The 9,128-nt window shown below is 38.4% G+C and overlaps 1 protein-coding gene across 1 annotated transcript in view; it reads right to left on the reverse strand.

The window, feature by feature from the left end:
* Positions 1–8,301, reverse strand: part of LOC101846746 (eukaryotic translation initiation factor 3 subunit L) — a 23,860-nt gene extending 15,559 nt beyond the window's left edge. The window contains exons 1-6 of the mRNA XM_005101789.3: positions 8,209–8,301; positions 4,213–4,255; positions 3,617–3,764; positions 2,980–3,059; positions 2,242–2,303; positions 1,858–1,927 (exon numbers count right to left, since the gene is read on the reverse strand). Of these exons, the coding sequence (XP_005101846.3) occupies positions 1,858–1,927; positions 2,242–2,303; positions 2,980–3,059; positions 3,617–3,764; positions 4,213–4,255; positions 8,209–8,295 (490 nt within the window). The 5' untranslated portion in view covers positions 8,296–8,301. The remainder of the gene's footprint in view (positions 1–1,857; positions 1,928–2,241; positions 2,304–2,979; positions 3,060–3,616; positions 3,765–4,212; positions 4,256–8,208) is intronic.
* Positions 8,302–9,128: the final 827 nt, after the last annotated feature.

A 9,128-nucleotide genomic window follows, 5' to 3' on the forward strand; every position in this document is an offset into this window, starting at 1 on the left:
CAGTGTTACGTATTATATGCAATAAAAAGTGGTCCATAACAGAAGAGGTATTTTCATATACTCTTACAAAGGTATATATGAGTGAGCTGCACTGCTTGAAAGTAAATGTCGTGTATCAAGGTTCTTTGGGCAATTATTAATAAATAGAGACAATTGCCCTCGTTTTCCTTGAAATACTATGGCAATTTCAACAACTGAAGAAACAATAAAATGAATCTCCTCTCTGCAACAGAAATTGCATGTAAGCAATAAAATCTTAACATATTGCTTAAAAATCAACAATCAAAAAGAGAAATTCTTTAAAATCTGTTCATTTGTTTCCTTTTTCATATCTTCTATGCCTCCCCCCTTCCCCTCAACAACTCTTGTCGTCAGCATAATAAAAACAGACATGATGTACCAAGGTTCTTTGGGCAACTGCTAAAAAATAAACAACTGCCCTCGTTTCCCCTGAAATAGTATGGCAGTTTCAACAAAAGAAGAAACAAGAAGTGAATCTCCTCACAACAACAGAAACTGCACACAGTCATGGAATCTTAAAAGATTACCTAAGTTCAACATAAAATTATCCGTTCATTCATTTTCGCTCCATTTCTTTCTAGGCAACCCCCCCCCCCATTAGAAACACAGCAGGCAGGTAATGAAATCCGAACAGATTCAACAAAAATGATTTTTTAACTAATTTTCTTTACTTTATTTTCTGGGGAACTAACAAAACTATCCTCATTACTTATACTATAATAAATATACACGGAAATGTTCCAAGGTTATTTTAGGCGATTGCTAAAACTAGAAGCAACTGCCCTCGAGTTCCTTGAAATACTGTGGCAAATTCAGCAATCGATAAAAAGACACATAAAATGAATCCTTCTCACTCAACGTGAAATTGCCCAGTCACAGAATGAGCAAAAAAGTACACACCTTTAACAAAACTATATATCAAATGATTATCTTTCTACCCATGTGATTAGGATGTAGAAAAACTGCAATTCTGTTACCTTCCAGGTACTTCAATAAGGCATTCAAGGGATTAAGAAATAATCAGTTGTACAATACATATACAGCAATGAGCAATATGTGGAGATCACTTCTTTCAAAACCCTCCTCCCCCTTAGCCTGGACTTTGGAGAAAGTGTAACATAGATCAATGTTAAAATGAAGCAGATTGACTTTAAACAAAACCTACAAGATCATTATCATTTTTAAAAATTAATACAAGGTCAGCCTGAACACAAAGATGTTTTTTCATGCAACATACCTGAATCTGAATTCCTCCAATACTCACATAAAATGTACTGTCAATGTCAATGGCTTCTAAGCTTACAGAACAATGGCACATCTTATATTTTTCACTCCCCCCCAAAGTAAACAGCATAAAAAGTTTTTGCAAGAGTCCATACAGTTGGAGCTACACACACAAGAGAGCAACACATTTTGACTTTGTATAACTATTCTTTACCAGTTCTATCAGACACACCCACCTAGAGCGCTCATATGACCTTAGCAGTTGCGAGCGCCGTAAAACCCTATACTACTACTACATTCACCAAAGCATGACATATAAGTGTAAAAAGATATGGTTCCTTAGGGAATAACAGAGTCGGTAGCATAAACACTTAGCATAAAGAGAAACAAAAGAAAAAAAAAAAGCTGCCCATGTTTCAAGGTTCTTTAGGCAAACAGCTAAAAAGGAGCTGCTGCCCTCGTTTTCCCTGAATTTTCTGTGGCAATTCCTTGCTGAGCTGAGGTCACTAATGTCAAGACAACTCAACTTAACCCAAAGAGAATTGCAGTTGGTTTTTAAAAGACAAACACGCAAACATAATCTGCCTCCACACAAATATCTATCATACTTACTCAAAATGTAGTTGAACAGACTGCAGTAATTGTAGTATGAGTCAAAGCGCTGATCCAAGGATGGTCCCGACTGAAATCACATGGAAAAAGGAACTAAGTATGCATTATAAACTTTCGAAATCTCAATATATAAAATCATAAAACATGCACATGTTGCGATCTAATTAAAACAACTAAAAGAACCAAACTGATAGGCAAAAATGAAATAAGAATTTCCCCAACATAATCATTTCCAATCTTTGCAACCAAATGATCATTCTTTTTGTCAACTGACCAAGATATCAACCAAATAAGAAAATTTATCTAAAAAATTATAGCAGTACAGAGGAATCAGAAATCATATTCTTTTATGTCAGGAAGTGAAAGACAGACTTCTGGACTTACGGACACTCTTGCGTACACATGGCGAAAGAAGAGCTCATTGTACAAGATCAAGAACCTCTCCTCTGAAAAAAAAAAATATGAGATATATGACATGACATGTAACATTGAACATTTAACTATTTAGCACTTTCAACAATATAAGTTAAATGTGAGATATAAATATACACTTACTAATAATAAGTCTCAACACACACTTGAACAGATCTGACATGTTCTCACTGTACAAACAAAAGCCAAACAGAAAAATTGCAATCGGATTATTGCATTAACCCTCCAAGTGCTGGTCAGTATGCACAAGCCTGGTATAATGCAACACATATCACATAGCTCAACTGTTTATACTATCTACAGGAAGGTTATGCGGCATTGATGTTGGTCCTTAATTCCATTCATTCTAGTTTAGAGTGAGCACCCACAACTTTTTTTTTTTGCTTGGTGTTGAAGTAAAGAGACAAATTTTGGCAAAATTTTCGCATCACAATGAAACATAATACATGATAATAGAGTGGTTCAATCAGATTCTAATGAGGAATCCATATGACTGATACTGGATTTTTCACACCACTGACTTTGAGTAGCTAGTGAAAGAGCAACAAGGCATGTGTCGAGACAAAAAAATTCATGCTTTATCTTTAAAGATAAACCGAGAAAATGAAACTACTGAAACTTTAATAAAATTAACAAGACTATCAGCATTAAAATTGAACAAAATTTTGTGATAAGATAGAGGGTACATACCATTGCCTACAATAGGAGCAATGACCTTTGCTGATGGCCATGCACTGGTTTTGAAAAATCTGTCGGTCAGCTTATTGAACCTGAAATTTAAAAAAGAAGGCAAATATTTTTATTCAGTAAAAGAAATATACAAAATGTGGCAAATTCCAGGAAAGCAACCCTATAAATATTCAAACTGAAAATTTGTTTAAAGATCTGTAATTCATCTTGTGAAGAATCTTGCTCAGCTACTTCCAAATTTTGGTAAATACTGCGAATAACCTTCAAATAATACCAGCCGTTAAAAAAAATAAAGAGTATTTTAAAACTCACAAAATCTGCCATGCAACTGTCACTATTATTTTAGGAATAACTTGCAATAGGATCAAAAGAAAAATGCGGGGGGGGGGGGGGGGCGGCCCCCCCCCCCCCCCCCCCCCCCCCTCAAGCAATTTCTTTAACTTCCTTCACTGGAAAACCAATAATCATCGGAACTTATTCCCCTTCTCAGATTTGGTATTCAAATCGAAAACTTTATGAATTTTCCCAGCGCGCATTCTCAGGGCATTCACAGATTTCCTCAAATTCCTGGGTCTGCGATTTTATTCAAATTCCCGGGGCCTGGCAGTCACCCTGATTATCCCACTCTATCACTTACCCATTCTCATAATTGTTCTGGATTTCCACCAAGTTCTGTTCCTTGATGACTTGTTGAAAATGCAGGAGGAAATTCTTTATGACCTCTGGCACGATGTAGCTTTGTGAAGCATAGTGCCGTTCATATTCCATATCCTGGCGAGGATCGCCTGCACACAAAATAAAAACAGACAATAAATTAAAGAATCTTTTATTTCGTATCAGTATCCGTACAGCATTATCACCAATGCTAATACAGGTCCTGTATACTGTATAATCACTGATTTTTACTTCAGCTCTGCAATACCATCAATCATAAAAAACAACACTTGAAGCTAAGTGTACAACTTATACTTGAAAACAGGATAAAATAGTTACATGATTTGAACAAAACTTCCACCTCTCTCTAATTCCACTATTTGCCAGAAAAATCACTCTAAGTGACATCCACTTACTGTCCTTATACAACAGGAGTGAAAAGGAAACTGGAAGTGTGGAAGTGTGCTTGTAACTTCAATGGAATTTGTGCCAAGAAACAATCCAGTTATAAAAATTCAAAATAAACACTGCACATAGAAGATTCTCTCAATGAAAAAGACCTGGTTTGAAGCATCTTACCTGTATGAGACATGTCGTAGTCCCCATATTGATAATACCCATACTGGAGAAAAAAAGAAGAAAAATCACACTTAAAACAATTAAAAGGTAGAGAAAAAACTGCTCATTTAAAAAGCCTTCCTAGCATTTGTTGCTGTTACTGATCCAGAAATTGTTGAGATTATATCCCCCTTTATCGGGATGATAAGTAGTAAAAAATAATATGCATGTATGTATGACGTCTTTCGGGTATCATTCTGTTCCTTCCTGACATTTCTCGATTGTTTATAAAATATGATACATCTTTACAGGAACACTGCTTCTGTACATTACACTATATTATACTAGAGGTACTTAACTAAAAGGTCAAAACCCACAAATTTCTGGATCGATAACAGCAGCAAAGCTGTTGGTAAAACTATTTTCTTTATTCATTGACATACTTGAAATGTTAAAAAAGTTCTGGGTCCAACATTAATGTAATTTGTTTTCTTCTTCATATCTTCTATGCCCCCCCCCCCTCCACACACACAACAACTATTGTCGCTAGCATAATCAAAACATATTTATATGTGTGTGTACCAAGATTCTTTGGGCAACTGCTAAAAAATTTAATAAACAACTGCCCTCGTTTCCCCTGAAATAGTATGGCAATTCCAGCAAATGAAGAAACAAGAAGTGCATCTCCTCACAACAACAGAAATTGCAAACAGGTCATGGAATCTTAACAGATTACCTAATATCAACAAAAAACGATCCGTTTTCTCTCTTTAACAGGTCAATTAAGGTCATTTTGATCAGTCGTGATATGATCTGTTTCTACCTCTTCTCTGAAGCCAGTCTGTCAAACAAGTTAATTGAGGTCCTACCTCTTAAGTGAATCTTTTAACACACTTTACTTCTAATTAAGCCAAAGTCATAGTTTTTCACGTGAAACTTATTACCTTCAGTAAACACAGACTACATTATTCATTACAGTTACACTGTCCGTCAATGTCTGACGATGACCAACGCATCTCCAGTGAGGAACATAGGCTATAATATCGAGAGAGAATAGAGATTTGTTTCAGCTGCTATGGCACAAGATTAATTTTGGCAGAGAATAGTTTGCCAAACATTGAAAAATAAGTTTCATTTCCTCTTATCATGGAAGTGCACAATTCGCAGGTTACTTGGCTTTGACTTTTGATGATAGAACCTGATAGCATTTCTAATTTGTGAAGCTTCAAAGGTTTGAAGTCCTCTGTGATTGCTGCTCTCCAACTGACTCTGTCAGGAGCTAGGCTCTTCCATATCAAGGGAGTGTAGAAGTTCATAAGTTGAAGACTTTCTCAGGCAACTCTACCAAGGGTGTCTATGTTTTTGTATATTTGAAGTGAATATTTCTCCGAACGCTCTGGATAATAAACTTGAACTCTATTGTCCGAACGGTTTCCGTCCTCAAGCTTTGTCGGTTATTTGCGAGAGTTCGGCGTCATCTTTCATTCTGCCATTCTGCAAGGACTGGGAAGAAGCATTTTTTGCATCAAATTCAATTTCTAGAGCAAGAAATTTTTAGCCTAGTTGTCTGAATATTCAGATACTTCAATTGTAGTTGGGGCAACGTTCCCGGACAATACATTGTACTTCATTTGAAAATGCCTTCAAAAGGTACTGCGAGAAAACAAGACTGCGCGACTTTGACAGTAACCTATTTTTTTGCATAGTCATCCCTAAAGCAAAAACTAAATCACAAAAAGTCCCTCCACCGAGTGACGCGGTGGCAATTGACAAAAATTGACGGTCGTGTCAATTGCCACCGAGTGAAGCAGTGTCAAGTCTGAAAACAACACTATCTTTAGCTTTCTATTCGTAATGTGTTTCTAATGGGTCAATTTGTTCTCTACTAGGGATGTGATTTCATTGGACGAGCATCTAGTCTAGATCTAGAGCTACGGTACCAACTTGGCGTGTTTTCAATGAGAGACGTAGACATAGATCTAGGCTACCCTTAGCCTACACTTCGGTGTAGAACCAACACAGGCAATTCTAGAAGTAAAAGGTCACAAACGCACACAAACTCTTGTCAAGCAGAAATTCATTTTATATCGGAAACATAAATCCGGGGGATGAGGGTCAGGAAAAGACACACACACACACACACAGAGGGACAGAGAGGCGAACGCACAACACCGAGCACTCGAGCACAAAGGGCCAGATCTACTCACCAACGCAAAAGAGCTCCAATTTACTCAGTGGCAATTGACGCTGCTGTCCATTTTTGTCAATTGCCACAGCGTCACTCGGTGGCAATTGACACTCCCCCCTGAAATCCCCTACTCTTGATTGGGAAGATTGAAGAATACCGGACCACTCGTACATTATTGCGCGAGAAAGTGGGGTTGGTGGGGCGGGTGGTTGGGGTGGAGGAGGGGGGAGGGGGGGGGTTCAGGGGGGTCTCCCCCCTGACAAAATTTTAATGAATAGATCTACCGGTCCGAGATTCTCCATTGAGAGATATTAAAAACGGGAAAATTATGAATTCCTAAGGTTGAGACATAGGCAAAGTCAGTCCGCTGGTCCGGTATTCTTCAATCTTACCAGAAAAGGAAATCAAACATTTTACAAAATCCGAGATCAGAGACTCTGAAAAAATACTACGCCCCCCCCCTCCAACACACCCATAAACCCCCCCCCTCTCTCTCTCTCTCTCTCTCTCTCTCTCTCTCTCTCTCTCTCTCTCTCTCTCTCCCTCTCCCTCTCTCTCTCTCTCTCTCTCTCTCTCGCTCTCGCTCTCTAACTCTCTCTGGGCCTCTCTCGTCCACACTCTCTCTTTTTCTCTATGTCTCGCACGCGGTATCTATCACTCTTTCACTCTCTCTCTCTTTCTCAGTGAGAAGGACTCTATAGCGCCAGCACGCCCCATCCCGGGGACAGAGGGAAACAGGATGAAAGAGAAAATCTTTTTTTAATCACGTGTTAACAGTAAGGGTGCGGTTTGGTAGACAAAATCCCGGGGGGGAGAGGAGAAAAAGGGTAAATATGAGGTGGAATGTTTGGGAAGTTCTAATTATATATGGGGGAGAGTGAACCGCGGATGGAGGATTATTTGCAAAAGTTTAAGAGCCACCGAGGAGGGACAGAGGGGGGTGAGGGGGCCCCCGGGACATATATGAGTAAGAGAGAGAAGGAGGTATAAAGTTTATATTTTTTGAAGAGACAGAGTAGAGAGGAGAAGAGAAGTAGATCGAGAGGCGCTCGGCAGGCCGTTAATGGTAATCCCTTTGAGTAAAATGGGTGGATGGTCTGTGATTGCTGGAGTGTAGACTAGACACTAGGGAAAGGATTTTCGTGTGCACCAGCGGAAAGGTGAGAGAGTGAAAGAGAGAGAACAAAACAAAATAGCGACCCGCGTAGTTCGGCTCGATTCGAAAAGTTAAATAGCCGTAGCATCTTTGTAGACAACCAAATTAATTTACTTTTGTGTTTTAACATCATTTTTTAACTTTGTTTTGGTCAATTTGATCGTCCACACCGATAGACAGTATTCAGAAAGAAACAGAGAGAGAGAGAAGAGGAGAGGAGTAGATCTTGCGAGAACTTCCGGGCGGGTGAGAATAGCCACTTTCTTTTCTATAAATAGATTTAGCAGCATAGCCTGGATCCGTCAGTGACAACTCAGAGGCATATGGAACAAGGAGGATCGAACAGAATTTTTCAATAAAACCATAGGCATATCCCCCAACCCAAGGTCCAACTTCATCTCTATTATCACTACTTTTCAAAGATAACTAAAACCAAAACGGAAATGTTGAACGATCTTTTCAACTCACTCCCTTTCCTACGACGGCGTTTCACTCCCATTTCCAATTCCTATTATCGATAGGGCACATGATGATACCATATCGCGTTATGAGTTCTGACATCGTCTTTCCACATTCATACGACAACCATTTAAACACAATGTTATAACATTACAAATCATTCCTTATGCTGCTTCTTGGGAGCAGTAAGCTACTATTCCCCTTATTTACTTACATTATCTTCTGTTTCATTAGCCCACGTTCCAGCCATGTCGCCGATGGGTTGTGTGCAATGGGCAATAACTCTTTTCCCCTCTTTCATTGCAATGGAAACTTGTCAAGAAGGCGGTCGGAAATGCAGAACTGTAAATGGAGCGACGCCATTGCTAATAGCCTGAACAGTGCCCGATGAGCGAAACTGAATGAGAAAAGCGATGATTCATGCAGCCACTGAACATTAACCATGTTCGACTCAATTCGTCAAAAAATGTTGTTTCTAAAAAGATATCTTTTACCAGCCCCTTTTCTATACCCCTTACTCTTAAAAAAGAAATCTCCATTGAAGATTTTATTCATTTATAATAATGTAAGTACATACATCGATTCGGGTAAAAAAAAAAGCAAAAATTGCAAGGTATATAGGCCTATATAATTAATGTATTGTTAACATTGTCCAGTAGAATCTGTATGGAATTTCAAACGATTTTTGTTTCTTAATTATTTTTTTTCAAATCAAGCGTAGGCCTAAAGTAAAGAATAACCTTCCAATAGATCTATTTAAAAACTCACTATAATCCACATGCTGTCTTTACAAACACTAACACTAGGAGAAACCTTCCTTTTAATTAAATGTCCTATTTGATGTTCTCATTTGTCTGACTTGTGCTCCCAAAATGTGTATAATGTATCACTATACGTATACAGCCTACATTTATGAATGTACCATGTAATTGCTTCTGCATTAAATTCGTTCAGAAACGACAAATGTCGCGGGTGGTTGGAGAGCGCCTACGTCTTACTGTTACTTTCCCTCTGTTGTTTCTGTCTGTCTGGACGTCGATCTTACCTTTTCTCAGCACTAAATGACCAGTATTGTGTCGATGTGTTATGTGTTCTCTTTACTCAAACAAAACAAACAGACAAACTAACACATCG

The sequence above is a fragment of the Aplysia californica genome, unplaced genomic scaffold (assembly GCF_000002075.1).
Source record: "Aplysia californica isolate F4 #8 unplaced genomic scaffold, AplCal3.0 scaffold00299, whole genome shotgun sequence".
Lineage (NCBI taxonomy): Eukaryota > Metazoa > Mollusca > Gastropoda > Aplysiida > Aplysiidae > Aplysia > Aplysia californica.